Genomic DNA, 21,722 nt, shown 5'->3' with positions numbered 1-21,722 from the left:
CTTGGCCAAGAAGCCAGAGTAGTCATTGTTAGGCACTGACACCCATAGCTGTGCCTGTTCTGAATCTTGCTTAGAAAGTTTATTTAATGGAGTTTCTCATATAAGGGAAAGTGGACTGGAGTTGTGGGGGCAGATTTCTGGCTACTTAATCCGAATTCCCTTCTTTTTTAATCTGTTGATTTTCTGTCTTTGCTTCACCCTACTCTATCCCTTCAGTTCTCTACTTCTAAACATGATCCATATGACGGTCCTCCTTATTTACACCTAAGTACACGCACACCTCAGTACACACACACACTACTCACAGAAATTCAACTTTTGTCCAGACCACAGGTTACACAGGTGGTGTTATAGACCATAGGTAAGTATGTATGCATGTTTATATAGTTCTATGGAAGAATGATAAAAAGGCCCACTACAGGGGAATTTATATATGTGGGATGCATATGGGAGAATGTGGCTGTGATTGTCTGCTTGTGTTTGTGGAAATTATGGCTAATTTCAGTCTCTAATATAATTTAAATAAGTTTTTTGTGGCATGGTGTTTTTAGACTAAGGTGATGCAGTATTGCTATTTATTTGAAGAAACTGCTATAATGTTATTTATCACATAGCATCTACCTCACTATAAATTTAAAGCACTGGGTTATGTCAGTATGCTGAGATATGGCTAGTTAATAGACTTGTGTATGGTGACAATTTTGTGTTCTTCCCGGTTGATACGGTTCTGATTTTCAAATCTTTTCGCTTCTGAATAATTTCAGTCGAAGTTCAATTTGAAATTCTGAGATTCAAAATAACACAGAATTAGTCGAGTTTTAAATTTGCTAACACTGTATTAGAAAGGTGAACATGTTAACATTGCTCTAAAAAAGGTTATTTGTCCATAAAGTTTGACTACCACTGTTGTAGAGTGTGGGCGGAAGGTGGCTTCCATTTAGGGACAGAATGGAGCCCTGACAGAAATTAAAGGGATACTATAGGCATCAAAACAACTGTAGTGTATATATCATGCCCCGGCAGTCTCCCTGCTTAATTCTCTGCCATTTAGAAGTTAAAGTACTTTTGTTTCTGTTTATGCAGCCCAAGCCACACGTCCCCTGGCTATGACTGACAAAGCCTGTGTGACGGACCACCTGGCACCCCGACCGGGTGCCTCCACCAATCGCTTCTCCTAGTGCTCACGAGTACTCCAAGACTCCACCAGACACCATCAGCATTGTAGTCACCACTTCCAGTGTTACAGCTTAGTTGGGGTCTCGCTGTCCTCCACCCACCCTGGACCCAAGATCAGGATCCAGCTTCCAGTAGGTAGACCTTTCCTCCAAGAGAGTGTAGCAATATGCTCTTAAAAGAGCAAGTGATTATAATCCCAGGGGAGTATAGTGATATAGCAATCCCCAGGGTAGTTACAGCCACTTCCCCCACACATGAGATGACACTATGTTGAGGGTAAGCAGGAGCTTGTTTAATTGTAGCCACAACTGGCCTTATATGCAGATCCCCATGCAAGGGGCACTCCCCCCTTGACCTGAGAGTAAACCACAGTATAAAAAAATACACAATTACATTGGCTCTCAGATCCAGGACACTCCCACACATAATAGATGAATCCCTCCTCTGTACCTGAAAAATAATTGAGTCAAGCACTATACTAAACAATTATCTCCAAACACAAAACACACATTTTTATAAAAACCCCCAAATATCTTTAAAACATACAAAACCCCCCACAAATGTTACATCCCCTGATAGCTCTGATCTGGGTGACCAACATATCCAAAAATCACCCAGATCAGTTCAGGGGTTCAGGAATTTCCTGGAAGTCATTTATTTGACCGACCAAACGCATGGTGCCATGCCCAAAATTGTTCCGGAGAATCAGAGCTTGCAGTTGGTCTAAGTAGTTTAAAAATGAATAAACTACCGAACATAGTCAATGATCTTACCCTGGAGCTTATTCCCCTCATCCACACAAACAATTCCACCGAACAGTGCCCTTCTAACTTGTATAGAACCGAACGCAGGCGATGATGTAAGTCCAGCGGTGTTCGGGAGTTTCTGTGTCCGATTTTAGTGAGATTCATGCCCAAACACCGCTGCCTGTGTTCATGCGAATAAGATGGCCGCCACCTCATGGTTAATGATAGGAAATGTGGCCACCCAGACGAACAATTAGAACAATTGCGGTGAGAACCGTTCCAAGTTGTTAATAGGTGTTAACAAGCTCCCGGGTGGTCCCTGGTTCTGCGGTTGTTCGGTAGTCGACTGGGACAATGTTAAAATAGAAGGGGAATGCAATCTACCGAACAGAATAGCAAAAAAAGGCACAAACAAGGTCTTTTATGAGTGTAACGGACCGTTTCAGCATATGAGGGGTTAAAATCCGTTTAAGCGATACTCCCCTTTTCTCAGAAAGGCACAGCTACTGCAGAACATCAGAACTCACGAACTGGATATAGGTGAATAAGGTAGCACTCCAGCTGGAACCTCACAAATAGCTGCTAGCAGATGAATAGGAAAAGCAGACATCAGCTTACACTCCTAGCAGTCAAATCTCCAACAGCATACAGTGAATCCCCCCAAGAACGAGACAAGGCTCCGTGTTGAAGGCCAAGCAGTGGTCTGAGGTGCTGGGCACCCAGCCTGGTTTTTATTACATGAGTACACATACAGGCCACACCCAGGGGGAGGCATAAAATAACCAATAACATAGATGTTACCTCCCACACATCCCCTCCCCTTAGTTTGACACTTAACCCCATTATGTGTACAGTTCAAAATGTACTTTTACATAACTTTCATAACTTTACAACCATACATCGCATTCACATAAAAATACATATCCTCAATCAATCCATTCAGGGGAACAACATATTAAAAATGGCATGAATCAGACCAGGGGTTCAAAAGTTAGTAAAAGTATCTTTTATTCCCCCTGGCTCAAACAGTAAAAGTAAAACATCCCCACAATGCATCCTGGCTTCCTCCCTTCTGCCCTGGAGATAATTGGAGAAGGAATCTAATTATCCAGGACTAGAGGCAGACTCCATTAACCACATGGTTGCAAAACAACATAAAACTCTTTAAAATACATAAAGTCACATTTTATACATTAAACACAGACATTTAACATATCCCCAGATAGCTCAGGTCTGCGTGCACATTATTAGGTGAATGGCACGCAGACCACACAAATACAGTTTAATTGCCATGGAGCCAAAGTCTTTCCCATAGTCTTTCATTATATGAATAGGCTCCATGGCATAGCCATCTGGGGGGTATCACTGCTCACACAGGGCAAGCACCGAATGGCCCCACTGTATTTAAAGGGCCAGAATGAGTGACATGCACTCTGTTAGGGCCGAATACTGTTTGTAAAGGGCCCAATCTCCCAGGGCCATAGTCCAAAGGCAGCAGGCAGGCAACCAGGCTCCTCCAATACAATGTGGCGAGATTGGTTTCGTCACAATGAGCCTTTTTGCATGGCCCATAATCCTGAGGCAGAAGGCTGGCAAACAGGCCCCTGCAAGAACCAGTGGAGAGGTTAATTTTGCCTGAATGAAAAGCAATGTTTCACATTCAATCAGATGTTAACTTACTTTAGAAGTTTGTATCTCCTGCTACGTAAATTGAACTTTAATCACACACAGGAGGCTCCTGCAGGGTCTAGAAAACTATTAACAGAGCAGGAGATAACAAAGTCTAAATGAAACAGACTGTGCAATAAAGGAAGTTTAAACATTAGAGTTCTCTTTACAGGAAGTGTTTAAGAGGCTGTGCAAATCAAATACGGTGAGGTGTAGCTGGGGCTGCATAAAGAAAGTGATTTGATTTGTAAATGGCAGAGTATTGAGCAGTTTAGAAAAAATATATTTTTTGTGCATATAGTGTCCCATTAACATCATTTCTGGGTGAAAAGTGAAAACCAGGGGTGGTAAACTCTGAAATTATGAGCTAATTTAAAAGAGGAACATCCGCTATCAGGTCAATAAATAGGTACACCCAGGTGTGTACTGTGTAGTTACTTGACAGGGACAGAGATGATGACAGGTTTGTCCTGTGGGAAAAGAACCTAGGAAACATTAAAAGATAATCATGGCTTGTTAAAACTGTCTCAATCCCTCTGCTATGGAGGACAGGAAAAAAGAAAACTGCTCAACAATAAGCAGGCAGTCTTATTAATGCTAACAGTAGGACTCTGTTTCCTGTATTTTCTGTAGTGCCGTTGCTAGATTAGGAAATCCATTTCCTCTCACTGGTATTCAAAGTGCCTTGTTGGCAGCACTGGTACAATATTTAACCAGACTGCCAGTCAATTAACAGACAATACAACTATTTCATTTATTAAAGGACCACTCTAGTGCCAGGAAAACATACTCGTTTTCCTGGCACTATAGTGCCCTGAGGGTGCCCCCACCCTGAGGGTCCCCCTCCCGCCCGGCTCTGGAAAGGGGAAAAGGGGTAAAACTTACCTTTTTCCAGCGCTGGGCGGGGAGCTATCCTCCTCCGTTCCACCCCGTCGGCTGAATGCGCACGCACGGCAAGAGCTGCGCGCGCATTCAGCCAGTCGCATAGGAAAGCATTTACAATTTTCACAGTGAGAATCACGCAAGCGCCTCTAGCGGCTGTCAATGAGACAGCCACTAGAGGATTTGGGGGAAGGCTTAACCCAATAATAAACATAGCAGTTTATCTGAAACTGCTATGTTTATAAAAAAAATGGGTTAACCCTAGCTGGACCTGGCACCCAGACCACTTCATTAAGCTGAAGTGGTCTGGGTGCCTAGAGTGGTCCTTTAAGCAATATCTTACTCGCCTCACCAATTACCCTTAATAATTCTTAGACCATTGCAGTCTAATGTCACAAGGTAAATGCAATATTCGAAACAAAGGAATATAATGTAACATTAATAAAAGACAAATCAACATACATGCAACAGTTATAATCTAGTAACAGTGAAAAAATACACCTGTGAATACAATCTGTTGGCATTGAGGTTTCTGGTGACATCTAACAATAGTATTTACTAAAGTGAGAATTCAAATTGTATTTAAAATTTAAGGCCAGAAGAAGAAAACTGGAAGCATAGCTGACTTAGATAATGTTTAAATGTTAAATTCACTTTGAGATCTCAATGTAGTAAATAACTTTGTAAATGTCCAGAAACTATGCTACATGATAATACATATCATATATAAAATAAAATTAGATATCACGTGTGCTGGAAAAAATTAGGATTTATAAAGAGTCAAGTCATTTTTTCTCCATCTGAAAAAACTAGTTAACGTTCTAACTAATTTCTAACAAATGTGAACTGAACTGAGACAGAGTTGTCATAATGAAGTGAAAAATGCTGTATTCCTTTTTATCTTTTTTTTTAAACTTGAATTCTCATCAACTTTTGTCATCTGTCATAGTGTATCCTTCTAGGTTGTGTCTTCATACAACATGTTGTCCTACTAAGCACCATTTCAGTGACGTTTTAGATGATAGACTTAGCCCATTTAGCAGTATCCAAAGCACATCTAATATTATAATATTATTTTCAGCCTATCTGATATGATTGTAGTAAGAAAGTGCTTCTACTTTTGATATGTAGCTACAATTAGCACTGCTGTATTGGCAATTTAACCCCTTAAGGACGCATGCCATGTGTGACATGTCATGATTCCCTTTTATTCCAGAAGTTTGGTCCTTAAGGGGTTAAAGGTAAAATTTATCACGACATTGGTTGTTATTCAGTAAAGCACTATAGGGTCAGGAACACAAACATGTATTCCTGACCCTATAGTGTTAAAACCACCATCTAGCCTCCCTGCCCCCTCTTGCCTTCCTAAATATAGTCAAATATTACTTGTATTCAAGTCTGCAGCTTCTCGCTCTGCCCCTGTTTGCCTGTGAACTGCCTTTGTCTGCTGACATCATCAGAAGTGGTGGTTTGAGCCAATCACAGTGCTTCCCCATAGAATTGGCTGAGACTGTCAAGGAGGCAGATCGGGGCAGAGCCAGCACAGTCAAACACAGCCCTGGCCAATCAGCATCTCCTCATAGAGATGTATTGAATCAATGCATCTCTATTAGGAAAGTTCAGTGTCTGCATGCAGAGGGTGGAGACACTGACTGTCAGTGCTGCTTACTCTCCAGCACTGCCCTAAGAAGCACCTCTTGCAACCATCTAAGGAGTGGCCACTGGAGTTATTACTAGGCTGTAATGTAAACACTGCATTTTCTCTGAAAAGACAATGTTAACAGCAAAAAGCCTGAAGGGAATGATTCTACTCACCAGAACAAATACAAACAAATAAAATACAATCTAATATTATGTGTATTGTGTCTCCCTGTGTGCATGTCTACCAACAGAGCAAAAGTGATTCATTCTATATTGGAGTAAATGGCCATATGGTGGACCCCAGAATTCCAATATTGGTGAATGGTGATATCAAGCAGCCTTGTCAAATTTAAAATTGTATTTTTGTGTTTGCACTGTTCCATAATCTGAATTTCGGCAATTAAAACATTGCTGTGTCTACAAAACGACATTTTTAATTTATTTTGCAGGGTTAACATGACAGGGGCACTGTACCCAGATTACTGTCTGGGAAACAATTATGTCTCTTTAACCCCCTTAGCGAAAAGTTGAATCCTGTTATATTATGACAGCCCTGTAAGACATTTTCATGTAAGTGTTCAACAGCAATGTGTATGCCCACATTCTGTGACCGAAATAGAGCACAAATAAACCAGAGCGTTTGTGGCTTCATGACAAGAAAAAGGTGTCTGCCCATATCATTTACTGAGCCTTCTCTCAGCTGCTGCTTTTAATAAATTCTGTCACATGCGCTCACTGGGCGGCCGTGCATATGGAGCAATACATGATTTGTCTTTTAAACAGAAAAGAAAAGGCTTTCCTAGGTGAATAGCCTTATCAGGTATGCACTTGCTGAGTCTTTTGCAGCTATATTCTTATGTATTTCATCGGTGTATTCACTCAGCTGGGTGGAAAATTGCCGAAAGTCTTGTAGGCCAAAATAGATGAACTGGAAAAATTCTCGATCTCCGCTAATAACCCATCTGAGGTATTTTGAGTTAAAGTTACCGATTTCTTTTGTAGAGCTTCCAGTTTAGTGAATAAACCCCTTAGTTTATAATGATAAAAGGTTAAGTGGTGAAATGTTTTTGAGCTCTTTATAAAACTAAAAGCAGAGGTGAATGACTTCAAAACTGAAAATGTTTTTTATATCCTTTATAAAATATGACACCGAATGTAGCAATGTACTAAACAGTGCATTATTAAGGTCAGGCACAATATTCTATCTTTAGACTAGTGAAGATTGAGAGCTGCTGTCTTACAGTGCAATACTAAAATATATTATGTAGCCGAGTTCTTCTAATTTTATTGTATTTTATTTTGTGCAGTAATAGTATGATACATGTAATAGAAAATTATTTTTCTCTTAGTATATTTATTAGTCTAGTAGTTTACATTAGTCTAATCTTCCATCCAGTTGAATGTTTAATGAATGGGACATCTATAATTGTATTAAATATTGAGTAAACGCAATTCTTTTATTTTCAAATGGAATAGAAATTTGCTGCAGTGGTTTCACCTGGAGCTGTGAGGAATCACTAGATTTTCTATTGTGAAACATGTCAGATAGTAACCCTTATTTTGACTTTTAAATTGGAACATTTTTATGAGAATTTTGTATAATGAGAAATACCATGGCAAAGGTCTAAGAGTTAAATTAGCAGTAGCCCTCTTTTGCTTCTCACTTTTTTTTTTTTTGAATGTTGCTCTTACATTGTACATTATATGTGCTCTACAGTAGCTAAACACAAGTTTGGGCCTAACAGACTTCCTGCATGTTTATAAAGATGATTACATTGTTTGCTTGTTTTTGTTTAGTTTTTTTGTTCCTTTTTTTTTTAGCTTGCCTAATATTCATTGAGAATGTTTTCACAAACTGTCTCTTTGTAAGAAAATGTTGTAGCTCTCTCAAATCACAATAGGTAATTTATATTTACAAACCAAACACGTAATATGCATATGTTATATAATTCATGATGTGCCCATTTCTACAATTGGCTGAACATGATTTCAAACACAGTACATCATGGATGGTGACATCATCTATATGCAATTATTATTTCTCATAATGAACAGGAAATAATGTATTGGTAATCTGCGTACAGTCCCGGCAGGATATACTTTATATAAGATCAACGGGAGTCACACTCTTAATGACAGCAGCTGAAATATCTGCCACTTGGAACTGTGAACTCACTAATCTCAAGAAGCACACGGACATGCTATTACAGTAAAGTCTTCATATTAAAGAGAGATCAAACCAATTTTTAGTAAATGTGAGAGTGTCTAGCGCAGTGAAAGGATTGCATGAATGCAATTGCATGAAGATCTTTGCTGAACAAAGAGGTAGGATTATTAAGTGAGCTAGTGATCTTCAAATACTTAACAAATAATGGAAGGCAACACAATATAAAATTGGAAAAATGCTTGTTAAAATGGTTATGCTACATGGAGTCTACTTGAAAAGCTGTCGATACAAAGATATTTTAATGTATTTGCAGGTGTGCAAATACAAGCCCCCAGCAGCTTGTGTCAGCCAGCATAGAACGAGAGTTCCTAGCTGGCTATGCAGAATTTGTACAACTTTATTGTTCATTATCTGCCCACACTGCATGCTGGCGGTAAATGTATAGCTCTTATACTTGCAGGTGCTTTGCTGTTAGAGCACCTGCTATTATAGACTGCCTCTGCAATGTGCACATACAGTCTAATCGTCCATCTAACTAACTGCTGCTCCCTGCAGCCAGGGCCGGATTAACAGAGGGGCTGATGGAGCTGCAGCTCCAGGCCCAGGCCCATGGAATAGGCCCATTTAAAAAAAAACTTACTTAATTTTTTTTAATTTTTTCTTTTACACACTACTCTCAAGTTTGCCACCTGACTGGTATTTCACTGGCACAGCTGGTATTTGAGGCTGCCTGGCCATGCCGGTACTGCAGTAATAACGACAATACAAATGCAGGTATTTTACTCAGTATAAACGGAGATTACTCTGCAATACCAGCACCGGCCAGTAGGGGTCACTGTGTGTGGAGAGAGGCAGGGATAGGAAGTTACAACATATCCCTGCCTCTCTCTACTACTCACTGATCCGTGGGGGAGCAGCTACACAGCACAGATAATCCAGACAGCAGCTCTACAGCTCAGGTAAGTGAGGGATGGGGGGGAAGGCAGCAGGGAGACATGCAGACACAGACACTAGGGGACGCTGAGACACATGGGGATGCTGAGACACATGGGATGCTGTGTGACATAGGGACATTGGGAGACACTGAGACATTGGGACACGGAGACACTGTCCTATGTCTCCCAGTGTCCTCATGTCCCCCAGCCAGTGTCCCTAGTGGCCCAGTGTCCACATGGCTCCCAGTTTCCCCATGTCTCCCAGCCAGTGTCCTCAGTGTCCCCTTGTCTCCCAGTATCCCCATGTCTCCCAGCCAGTGTCCTCAGTGTCCCCATGTCTCCCAGTGTCCCCAAGTCTCCCAGTGTCTGTGTCACCATGTCTCCCAGTGTCCCCAAATGTCTGTGTCCCCATGTCTATGTTCACAAGTGTCCCCATGTCTCCCAGTGTCCCCAAGTGTCTGTCTTCCAGCCAGTGTCTCCCAGTGTCCCCTAGTCCTCCAGTGTCCCCTAGTCTTCCAGTGTCCCCTAGTCTTCCAGTGTCTGTGTTCCCATGTCTCTTAGTGTCCCTAGTGTCCCCACATGTTTCAGTGTCCCCATACCTCTGTGTCCCTAGTGTCTCAGTGTCCCCATTTCTCCCAGTGCCCCAAATGTCTCAGTGTCCCCATGTCTCCCAGTGTCTCCATGTCTGTATTCACAAGTGCCCCCATGTCTCCCATTGTCTCCATGTCTGTATTCACAAGTGCCCCCATGTCTCCCAGTGTCCCCAAGTGTCTCAGTGGCCCCATGTCTCCCAGTGTGCCCGGGTCTCACTTTGTCCCCTAGTATCCTAGTGACATGGGGACACACTGAGACATGGGACACTGGGAGAAATGTGGACACTGGGAGACATGGGGACTGGGCGACATGGGGACACTGACACTGTGATACATGGGGACACACTGAGACATGGGGACACTGGGAGAAATGGGGAGACTTGCGAGACTGAGACACTGGGAGCAATTCATCTATACAGCAGAATCAAACTGTGAGTAGTTTGTTGGTGATTTTACAGAAGTTTCTCTTATGTCACTCCTTGTGATATACATCATGTGATGTCACTCATAACTAATTAATTATACAAAGGCTGGTATTTTTGTTCCAGGTTGGCAACCCTAACTACTCTTCACATACTCTTGCTTAAAGGAACACTATAGGGTCAGGAACACAATCATGTATTTCTGACCCTATTATGTAAAAAACACCTTCTAGCCCCCCTGGCCCTCTCTTGCCTCCCTAAATATATAGTTACATAGTTACATAGTTAGAAAGAGACTTGCGTCCATCAAGTTCAGTCTTCCTCACATATGTTTTTGCTGTTGATCCAAAAGAAGGCAAAAAAACAAGTCTGAAGCGCTACCAATTTTGCCACAAACTAGGAAAAAATTCTTACTTGTATTCTTACTTGTAAGTCTGCAGCTGCTGGCTCTGCCTCTGAAATGACTGTCTGCTGACATAATCTGAAGTGGTGGTCTGAGCAAATTACAATGCTTCCCCATAGGATTGGCTGAGACTGTCAACTAGGCAGATCAGCGGCAGAGCCAGCACAAGTCAAACATGGCCCTGGCCAATCAGCATCTCCTTATAAAGATAAATTGAATCAATGCATCTGTATGAGTAAAGTTCAGTGTCTGCATGCAGAGGGTGGAGACACTGAATGGCAGTGCTGCACACTAGGCAGTACTGCCCCAGGAAGCACCTCTAGCAGCCATCTAAGGAGTGGCCAGTGGAGTTATTTTCTCTGAAAAGACAATGTTTACTGCAAAAAGTCTGAAGGAATGATTCTACTTACCAGAACAAATACAATAAGCTGTAGTTGTTCTGGGGACTATAGTGTCCCTTTAAGTTTGGAAGCTTAAGAGGGATGTATGGCAACAAAACCTGTGTGGACTGGCTGACAAAATTAGTTTAGGTAATGCAGACAAAGTATGTGTTTTCGTATAGCTGCATCCTTCCCCTCCAACAGATACATGACGCTTGGGAGGTATGGTTGTTTCAGTGTTACACCCATCATATTTGTCAGCTCCAGGCCCACTGGGCTCTTAATCTGGCCCTGCCTGCAGCTCGCCCGTCATTTTTATGAGACGCATTTCATTGAACTATGTCCAGCACAAATTAGGAAGTTTGTGTTGGCTAACAAAGAGGAGGATCAGCTTAGCTGCAGGGGCCAGTTATGCAAACAACGTCAGGTAATATGAACTTTAAAAAGCATATGTTAGATAATCGGTAAATTTATATAATTTTTAATGGCACTATTCATGTGCATAAAAAATGTGTGTATTAACTTCAAGTGTTCCTTTAAAAAGTGTTGTCGGAACCCAATATATCAACATTTACAGATCAATTTACTGGCAGCAGACACACATTTTTAACAATACAGTCCACCTTACAGTTTATGCTAACACATTATTAAAGAACTGTGTGCATCCTCTAATTATAGTAGTTCCATTTTATCAAAATGTGTAAATGTAAATATTGTCATTAAATGTAAATATTTAATGTGCAATTGCACACAGTCCTGTATATAGACCATTTGAAAAATATTAAAATATTTCTTGAATCTGCTCTAAACTGGGAAATTATTAATCTTAGTCAGTTTATATTGCAGATTAACTAAAACATGTAGAACAACTCTCTATTACACTGTAAAATGTATACAAAGATTAAAAGATCACTTAAACTAAAAATATATGACTAAACATGTTTTTATACACACAGACACATGCACACACTAGCACATACAAACATGTACCTATACACACATATACACACTGACACACACACATACCTATACATACACACACTGGCACACACTTGGATACACACACATACCTATACATACACACTAGCACAAGCACAAATATACATACATACCTACACATACACACACACAGGGACACACTCAGATACACACACATACCTATACATACACACACTAGCACAAGCACAAATATACATACATACATACATATCTACAGATACACACACTGGCACACACACAGATACACTTGACCCTACCCAATATATATTTTGCCACATTTGCCTGCCTATGAACTGGCACATTTGCCTACCAACTAACAATCTTCCTTCTCAATTTAGATTGGCACCTTCCCCTGCCAGTAAACATCCTCCACCCCACAACAGAAGGCCATATTCCTCTTCTGATTAACCCATTCCTTTCCCCAAATAGCTGTCCTCTTTTTCTCCTTACAAACCACACACTGTGGAAGGTCCATATTCTGACATATAAAGTGCTGGACACTATGATAGTTCTACCTCCACTGCTTGGCAGACCTCTCCTGGCCCTGACTGAACAGGTCCAACTGGTAGACTCAGTAGCGATGGGTGGGGGCCATAAATAACAATAAGGGGGGGGCTATTGTCCTCCCCCCCTGGTCCCCACCCTGAGCGGCGAGGGTGGGGGCCCTAAATGAAAATACCCCCCCCTGCTAAGGTGACTAGGGGTCCCCAAGGCCCTAGTCACCCCTCCACCCAAATAAAAAAATAATAATCCCCTACCTACCCCCCTCACCCTAAAATAGTGAGGGGGGAATAAAAGAACTAACTACCTGTAAAAAAAATAAAACTTATCATTTGTCTTCTTTTTTATAAAATCTTAATTTTCAGCCCCCAAAAAGGCCAAATAAAAACCATAATACCCGTCGAACTTGTAATAGATAAAGGAAAAAACCCAAGTGCAAAAAAAAAATCTGACGAAAAAGAAAAAACTCAACACTAAAAAATAATCCATCTTCAGCCGGCGAGGGCACGGCGCAGAATGAGCTCCGCAGGACGTGGAAAGGCTTATAAAGCCTTGCCCCGCCCTGCAGTTAGGCTAAGAACACTCTGATTGGTTGGTTTAAGCCATTCAGAGTGCTCTGTGTCATTTTACACAGCGTGGGAAAGTTCTTTGGAATTTTAAACTGATTAAACTGCTATTCCTAAGGGTCTTTGCTATTTTTGCACATATATTGTGCTATTGTTTATATTTTGTTTTTATTCTATGTCAGTAAATTGGATGTATTGATTTTTATCCACTGTTTCCTCTTTTTTGGAAAATCTAGTTGGCAACTAAAGTGATTGTGGCGCCCTGTTATCTGATCATATTCAGTTGTGTTTTACTCTAGTCTTTTTTCTTAGTTTTTTTTCAATTCTCTTTTTATTGAGGCATGTTGGTAGCAGAGAGATACAATAATATAAAGGCATCAACAATCAACAGTAGTGTACATGTCATGACATAGAAAAAGCATGCCTCATTTTTTTTTTTTTGTAAGCATGAGCAATTCAAGAGAAGGAATAAAGGGCTAAACAAGGATAAGGCAGGTATATATCATGCAGCAAAGACCAGTATACATAAGCTGCGACAGAGCAGTGAGGTTTCCCTTCTTGACCTACGTGTCGTGGAGTAACTAAGTAATAAGTGGTTCACTCCTTGTCTAGTATGTGTAACTAGATATGGTTTAAAAAAAAACATAAAAATACTCGAACATCAAGCTAAATCCCTGCCCTATGATGTGTCAGTGTTGTCGGAACCGTGTGGTGTGGGCATCATGTGTACAGGTGTGATAATTGTACCTGTATGTTAGTCACTGTGCTGTGATTTTAAAGTTGATTGGAGAAGTGCCTACAGTGTATCACGGTATCGTACTAGGGGAATGTAGCTTGTGTGAGCAAGCTAAACATATCAACCCCTAACTTATGGGAGTCACGGGGGCAGGTTAGAGGAAAACCCTGGTGTTGAGTGATAGAAGGATATGAAACAAAACGTTAAACAAAATTAACAACAAAATGCAATACGATAATGGCATGCGTGGCAGTATTGAGGGGTTCTCTGTTCCACTTCCACTCCTAGTAACAAAGGGTGCTATTCTCTCAGGGTCCCAAGCATGTTGAGAGGGTGTGGGCACTGGGGTCGTTGACGTATATGGAAGTTCCAGGGCTTGTAGAAATGTAGGTGCCTCACTCAGAGAGGTCAGCCGCAAAGTGGAGCCATCTTGTGTGACAGTCAGTAATCTAGGTGTTGACCTGCATGCTGTAATTGGCGAGTGATAGAGTGGTCGATAGATCTTCTCCATTGTAACGTGTTCCTGGTCAAGTCCTGAAAGAAAGACAGATGTGCGTACTCAAAATCATAGGGTGTCTTGCCCCGTACTGCAGGGAGGATACAATTTTTATCTGTGAGAGATTGGCATCTGGCGATTACATTCCGTGGGGCAGCGGAGGGGGCTTGCGTTGATTTATTTATCCGGAGAAATCCACCAAACCCAACCTGTTTAGCTTGATTAGGAGGTAGTAACTCCGCCATGAGGTGTCTGAGATAATGTGGGAGCTCATTTGAGTTGACTGTGTCAGGGATGCCCCTAATTTTAAGGTTGGCCGCCTGCTTTGGTCTTTAATTAAGTCCAGTTTTAGAGCCACAGTTGCTTGTGCAGACTGTACTTGGTGTAAGGTTTCACACATACTTGGCACTTCACATCGTGTGTCTATGTTATCTTCTTCTGAAGCCTGAATGTGGGCAGTCACCCCTTGCACTTCCACTTTAATCAGATCTAGATCTGCCGTAAACGTTTGCCGCACCTTAAGTAGAAGGTCTTGAATGTCCTGCTTCGTTGCAGGTGCTTGAGCATCTCTGAGTACTGTCTCTACCAAGGTGGCTGTTTGTGTTTGGGAGTCCATGCGCTCTTCCTGCTGAATTTCAGGGGACCCCTAGTCACCTGGGGGGGACATTTTTTTTAGGGCCCCCACCCGCCGCTCAGGGGTGGGGGCCGGGGGAAGGACAATAGGTCCCCCCTATTGGTATTTAGGGCCCCCACCTGCCGCTCAGGGGTGGGGGCCAGGGGGAGGATGTTAGGTTCCCACCCCTTATTAGTATTAAGGGCCCCCACCCACCGCTCAGGGGTGAGGTCCAGGGGGGAGGACATTAGGTCCCCCCCTTATTAGTATTTAGAGCCCCCCCACCCGCCGCTCAGGGATGGGGGCAAGGGTCCCCCCCTTTTTAGTATTTAGGGCCCCCACCCGCTGCTCAGGGGTGGGGGCCAGGGTGGAGGACATTAGGCCCCCCCTATAAGTATTTAGGGCCCCCACCCACCACTCAGTGGTGGGGGCCAGGGGGGAGGACATTAGGTCCCCCCCCTTATTCTTGTTTAGGGCCCCCACCCACCGCTCAGGGGTGGGGGCCATGGGGGAGGACATTAGGTCCCCCCAATTAGTTTTTAGTGCCCCCACCCATCGCTCAGGGGTGGGGGCCAGGGGGGAGGACATTAGGTGTCCCCCCCCCTTATTCTTGTTAAGGACCCCCATCCCCCGCTCAGAGGTGGGGGCCAGGGGGGAGGACATTAGGTGTCCCCCCAATATTTATTTAGGGCACCCACCGCCGCTCAGGGGTGGGGGCCGGTGGGGAGGACAATAGGTCCTCCCCCCTTTTTTTACTTTAGGACCCTTTTTTATTTTTTTTAATGTTTTTTAACAGTGAGCAGCCACAGGTAATGTATAATAAACACAGGTTACTGGCTATGGGGGGATGATGAGGTGGGGACCTTTAACTAAGTACCTGTAAAAAAAAAAATTACCATTTGATGTTTTCTTTCTTCTAAAATCTTCTTTTTTCAGCCCCAAAAAAGGCCATAATAACCGACGCAATTATAAAAAAAAAAAAAAACTAGCGCAAAAAAAATTCCATCTTCACCCATGGAGGGCTCCGCGCAGACTGAGCTCGGCTGGGCGGGGGAAGGCTTATAAAGCCTTCCCCTCCCTGCAATTAGGCTCTGTGTCATTTTACAATTGGTGGATTAAGTAACCAATCAGAGAGTTATGAGTCAAATTACACAGCGTGGGAAAATTCCAAAGAACTTTCCCACGCTGTGTAAAATGACACAGAACACTCTGATTGGTGGATTTCAAACCAACATATCAGAGTGCTGTGACAGGTAAATGTAGAGACTTACCTGTCAGTCTCTTCATTTACCTGTCAGAGCACTCTGATTGGATGGCTTAAACCCACCCATCAGAGTGCTCTGAGCCTAATTGCAGGGCGGGGCAAGACTTTATAAGCCTTCCCCCACCCTGCAGAGCTCAGTCTGCGCTGAGCTCTCCATGGGTGAAGATGGATTTTTTTTTTGCGCTCGTTTTTTTTTTTTTTTTTTATAATTGCGTCGGTTATTATGGTTTTTTATTTGCCCTTTTTTGGGGCTGAAAAAAGAAGATTTTAGAAGAAAGAAAACATCGAATGGTAAGTTTTTTTTTTTTACAGGTACTTAGTTAAAGGTCCCCCCCTCATTAGTTTTTAGGGTGAGGGGGTAGGTAGGGGCATAAGTTGTATTGGGGGGATGAGGTGACTAGGGGTTTGGGGACCCCTAGTCACCTGGGGGGGACAATTTTTTTAGGGCCCCCACCCGCTGCTCAGGGGTGGGGGCCAGGGGGGAGGACCTTAGGTCCCCCCCTTATTCGTATTTAGGGCCCCCACATGCCACTCAGGGGTGGGGGCCAGGGGAGAGGACACTAGGTCCCCCGCTTATTACAATTTAGGGCCCCCACCCGCCGCTCAGGGGTGGGGGCCAGGGGGAGGGCATTAGGTCCCCCCCTTATTAGTGTTTAGCGCCCCCACCCGCCGCTGAGGGGTGGGGGCCAGGGAGGAGGACACTAGGTCCCCCCCTTATTCTTGTTTAGGGCCCCCACCCACCGCTCAGGGGTGAGCAGCCACAGGTAATGTATAATAAACACAGGTTACTGGCTATGGGGGGATGATGAGGTGGGGACCTTTAACTAAGTACCTGTAAAAAAAAAATTACCATTTGATGTTTTCTTTCTTCTAAAATCTTCTTTTTTCAGCCCCAAAAAAGGCCATAATAACCGACGCAATTATAAAAAAAAATAAAAACTAGCGCAAAAAAAATTCCATCTTCACCCATGGAGGGCTCCGCGCAGACTGAGCTCGGCTGGGCGGGGGAAGGCTTATAAAGCCTTCCCCTCCCTGCAATTAGGCTCTGTGTCATTTTACAATTGGTGGATTAAGTAACCAATCAGAGAGTTATGAGTCAAATTACACAGCGTGGGAAAATTGCCACTCAGGGGTGGGGGCCAGGGGAGAGGACACTAGGTCCCCCGCTTATTACAATTTAGGGCCCCCACCCGCCGCTCAGGGGTGGGGGCCAGGGGGAGGGCATTAGGTCCCCCCCTTATTAGTGTTTAGCGCCCCCACCCGCCGCTGAGGGGTGGGGGCCAGGGAGGAGGACACTAGGTCCCCCCCTTATTCTTGTTTAGGGCCCCCACCCACCGCTCAGGGGTGGGGGCCAGGGGGGACACTAGGTCCCCCCCTTATTTCAATTTAGGGGCCCCACCCACTGCTCAGGGGTGGGGGCCATAGGGGGGACACTAGGCCCCCCCTTATTACAATTTAGTGCACCCGCCCACCGCTCAGGGGTGGGGGCCAGGTGGAAGGACATTAGGTACCCCCCTGTTAGTATTTAGGGCCCCCACCCGCCGCTCAGGGGTGGGGACCAGGGGGGAGGACACTAGGTCCCCCCTTATTCTTGTTTAGGGCCCCCACCCACCGCTCAGGGGTGGGGGATCAGGAGGAGGACATAAGGTCCCCCCCTTATTCTAGTTTAGGCCCCCACCCATCGCTCAGGGGTGGAGGCCATAGTGGGGACACTAGGCCCCCCTTATTACAATTTAGTGCCCCCACCCACTGCTCAGGGGTGGGGGCCAGGGGGGAGGATATTAGTTACCCCCCTATTAGTATTTAGGGCCCCCACCTGCCGCTCAGTAGTGGGGGCCAGGGGGAGGACATTAGGTCCACCCTTATTAGTATTTAGGGGCCCCCACCTGCAGCTCAGGGGTGGGGGCCACTTTTTTTTTTTAAAACACAGGCTGCTCACTGTTTACTAGACATGCCCCTACTCGCGGTATTGCGAGTAGGGCAAAATTTACTAATACTAAGTAATTTTTACTTAGTATTAGTAAATTTGACTGAAAGACCAATTTAGGTCTTTCAGCCTTTTGGTAGATAACTCCCTGATACCGTGGGAATTAGGGAGTTATCTACCAAGCAGCTGCAAGAGAAGTCCTGAGATGAGGAAGTCACGAAATTCCGAAGTGCCGAAATGCCAAAGTTGCCGAATTTCCGAAGTATCGAAGTATCGAAGTGCCAAAGTGCCGAAGTGCCGAATTTCCGAAGTGTCGAAGTGCCGAAGTTCCGAAGTTCCGAAGTCTTGAAGTGTCGAATTGCCGAAGTCCCGAATTTAGAAAATCCCGAATTCCGGAATGCCGAACCGAGCCGAAATTTTTTCCCATGCACATGCCTAATAAACACAGGTTGCTGGCTATGGGGATGATAATGTATAATAAACACAGGTTACTGGCTATGGGAGGATAATGTATAATAAACACAGGTTACTGGCTGTGGGGGGATAATGTATAATAAACACAGGTTACTGGCTATGGGGAAGACAATGTATAATAAACACAGGTTACTGGCTATGGGGGGATAATGTATAATAAACACAGGTTACTGGTTGTGGGGGGATAATGTATAATAAACACAGGTTACTGGCTATGGGGGAGATAATGTATAATAAGCACAGTTTACTTGCTATGGGGGGGGATAATGTATAATAAACACAGGTTACTGGCTATGGGGGATAATGTATAATAAACACAGGTTACTGGTTGTGGGGGGATAATGTATAATAAACACAGGTTACTGGTTGTGGGGGGATAATGTATAATAAACACAGGTTGCTGGCTATGGGGGAGATAATGTATAATAAGCACAGGTTACTGGCTATGGGGGGGAATGTATAATAAACACAGGTTACTGGCTATGGGGGGATAATGTATAATAAACACAGGTTACTGGCTATGGGGGGATAATGTATAATAAACACAGGTTACTGGCTATGGAGGATAATGTATAATAAACAAAAAAGGAATGCAGCTTCAGAATTAATATAAATTGTATGCTGTCTAGGAGGTGGGAGGGTCTGGGAGGGAGAGTCTGCTGCTGATTGGCTTGAATGTGTCTGCTGACTGTGAGGTACAGGGTCAAAGTTTACTCAATGATGATGAATAGGGGGCGGACCGAACATTGCATATGTTCGCCATCCGTGGCAAACGCAAACATGCTATGTTCACCAGGAACTACCGTTCGGGACATCACTAGTTGTTGCTTCACCCCCAAGCAATGAAAACATTTACAGATTATTTTTCATAATTCCACTGAACTGTTTCACATCAATCCTTCAAACATGAGTAGGCTAAATGGACAGATGTACCCTTAGATAGATGATGTACCTAGAAAATACGTGCTACAAGACCACAGGGCCATTATTACTAATCTGTATTTTTTGGGGGGTTAGGGAGGTTGGGTGGGGGTTAATAACTATTGACTAGTGTCCAGCCATCAAGGGAGATACTTGATATTTGAAGAATCATAAACACTCCTCTGTCTTTGAATCTTTGCTATTTAGATTCCACAGGTGGTGAGAAGAAGCACAGAAGATGTCATTACCATGGATTTTGTGTTGCTCTGACCAAAAAGATAAAAATGTTGAAACCACCTGCCCAAATGACAGCACAGGATCCGTCAAAGATCAGAATGACACAATGAAGATGAAGCAAGAAATTACATTGTTTAATGGGGTTTCTTTAATAGTTGGAAACATGATTGGATCTGGAATATTTGTCTCCCCAAAAGGAGTGTTGATGTATAGCACCTCGTTTGGACTTTCACTCATTATTTGGGCTCTTGGAGGAATATTTTCAATGTTCGGTGCATTATGTTATGCAGAACTGGGAACATCAGTCATGAAATCTGGGGCCAGCTACGCTTATATACTTGAAGCATTTGGTGGGTTTATTGCCTTCATCAGACTGTGGTCATCTTTATTAATTATAGAACCTACTACGCAGGCAATTATTGCAATTACATTTGCTAATTATATAGTACAACCAATTTTTCCATCTTGCCAACCGCCATATGAAGCTGTTCGATTGATTGCGGCTGCTTGTATTTGTAAGTATGTGTTAAGTAAAATGAATGTTTTTTTATTCACACATTTACATTATATATGTTATTTAGGAGTATGCCTAAACCAGGGGATTTGCTATATAACAGGCAGTGTAAACAAATGTAGAAATATGTTGGTTAACCCAATTGCAGGGCACAGGCTCTGTTCAATTGCCACTTTAAATTTGTCTGCCTCCCAGTTCCTGCTGATAGATTTACAGAGGAGAGAGATCACAAGTTAGTTTCTCTCTACACCTCAACCTACATGTCTATGCTCATAGATCACACAAACAAGATTAGTAATGTAGTCACAGTGTAATTTGTGATGCGTTGGACTTCTAAACTCACTGTGATTATCTTTTAAATGATGTACAGTACAATTTTATCTTTGCATTGTGCTAGCAAAAAGGCAAATGTGGAACTAAAAGGCTAAATCCATTTTGTTTCTTTTCTGATTTCCTTAACCTTTGCGGCCTAGTTGTAGAGACTACAAATATTATGAAGTCCTTGGGAGTCTAGGCAAGGCATCATGCAACCCCTGGCTTAGTCCCACACGCTGGGAAATGTCAGATGCTATGCAAGTAATTGAGGAGGGGGCAAGGCGACTGAGGGTGCTTTTGCCTTGGCCATTCCTAGTAGTTTCATTATGAGAGGAGGTTTGCAATGGTGAGTAACATGTAGAACTGGCTAGCAGAAAATATACACATTTATATATACACTCCTCTACAAATCTGTTTTTTAAGTGTACGTGAGATTATTGCCACATACAGTTTATACGTAATGCTAACATTTTAGAGATCTAAATTAATATACATGGAGTCAGATTGTTCAAAAATACCTGGGAGTAGGCCATTCAGCATACTTTCAGTAATGACTAAAGTTGACCCATAACTTAAATGACCAACCAAAGTACATTTAGATTCAAAAATATATTTCTTTGTGAAAAAAGTTAAATACTAAATACCGTATATACTCGAGAATAAGTCGAGTTTTTCAGCACATTTTTTGTGCTAAAAAACCCCAACTCGACTTATACTCGAGTCAATGTCTGTATTATGGCAACTTACATTGCCATAATACAGACAAGGGGCTGTTGGGGGCTGGCAGGAAGCGTTTACTTACCTTTCCTGCAGCTCCTGTCAGCTCCCTCCTCCTCCGCGCCAGTCCGGTCTGCTCCCTTCTCCTCCAGTGTAAGTCTTGCGAAAGCCGCGGGGTCAGAGCTGGCAACGCTCCGCGCGGCCGCAAGACTTACAGTGGGACTTGACAGGGGAGCTGACCGGACCGGCGTGGAGGAGAAGGGAGCTGACAGGAGCTGCAGGAAAGGTAAGTGAACGCTTCCTGCCAGCCCCCTCCTACACAGCCCATCCACTGGACCACCAGGGAGTGAGAGCCCCCCTCCCTGTCATGTATGAAGCAGGGAGGGGGGACGAAAAAAATCAAAATGTAAATAATAAAATAAAATATTA

The 21,722-nt window shown here is 43.3% G+C and overlaps 1 protein-coding gene across 1 annotated transcript in view; it reads left to right on the top strand.

Moving 5' to 3' along the window:
- The first annotated feature begins 6,844 nt into the window (after nt 1-6,844).
- LOC134608454 (Y+L amino acid transporter 2-like) overlaps nt 6,845-21,722 on the top strand; it is a 29,853-nt gene continuing 14,975 nt past the window's right edge. The window contains exons 1-2 of the mRNA XM_063451269.1: nt 6,845-6,933; nt 19,718-20,262. Coding sequence (XP_063307339.1) covers nt 19,749-20,262 — 514 coding nt within the window. The 5' untranslated portion in view covers nt 6,845-6,933; nt 19,718-19,748. The remainder of the gene's footprint in view (nt 6,934-19,717; nt 20,263-21,722) is intronic.

Source organism: Pelobates fuscus, chromosome 4, assembly GCF_036172605.1.
Source record: "Pelobates fuscus isolate aPelFus1 chromosome 4, aPelFus1.pri, whole genome shotgun sequence".
In the NCBI taxonomy this organism is placed as follows: Eukaryota; Metazoa; Chordata; class Amphibia; order Anura; family Pelobatidae; genus Pelobates; species Pelobates fuscus.
The sequence above is the reverse complement of the archived record's forward strand: the minus strand, read 5'-3'. Positions and strand labels throughout refer to the sequence as shown.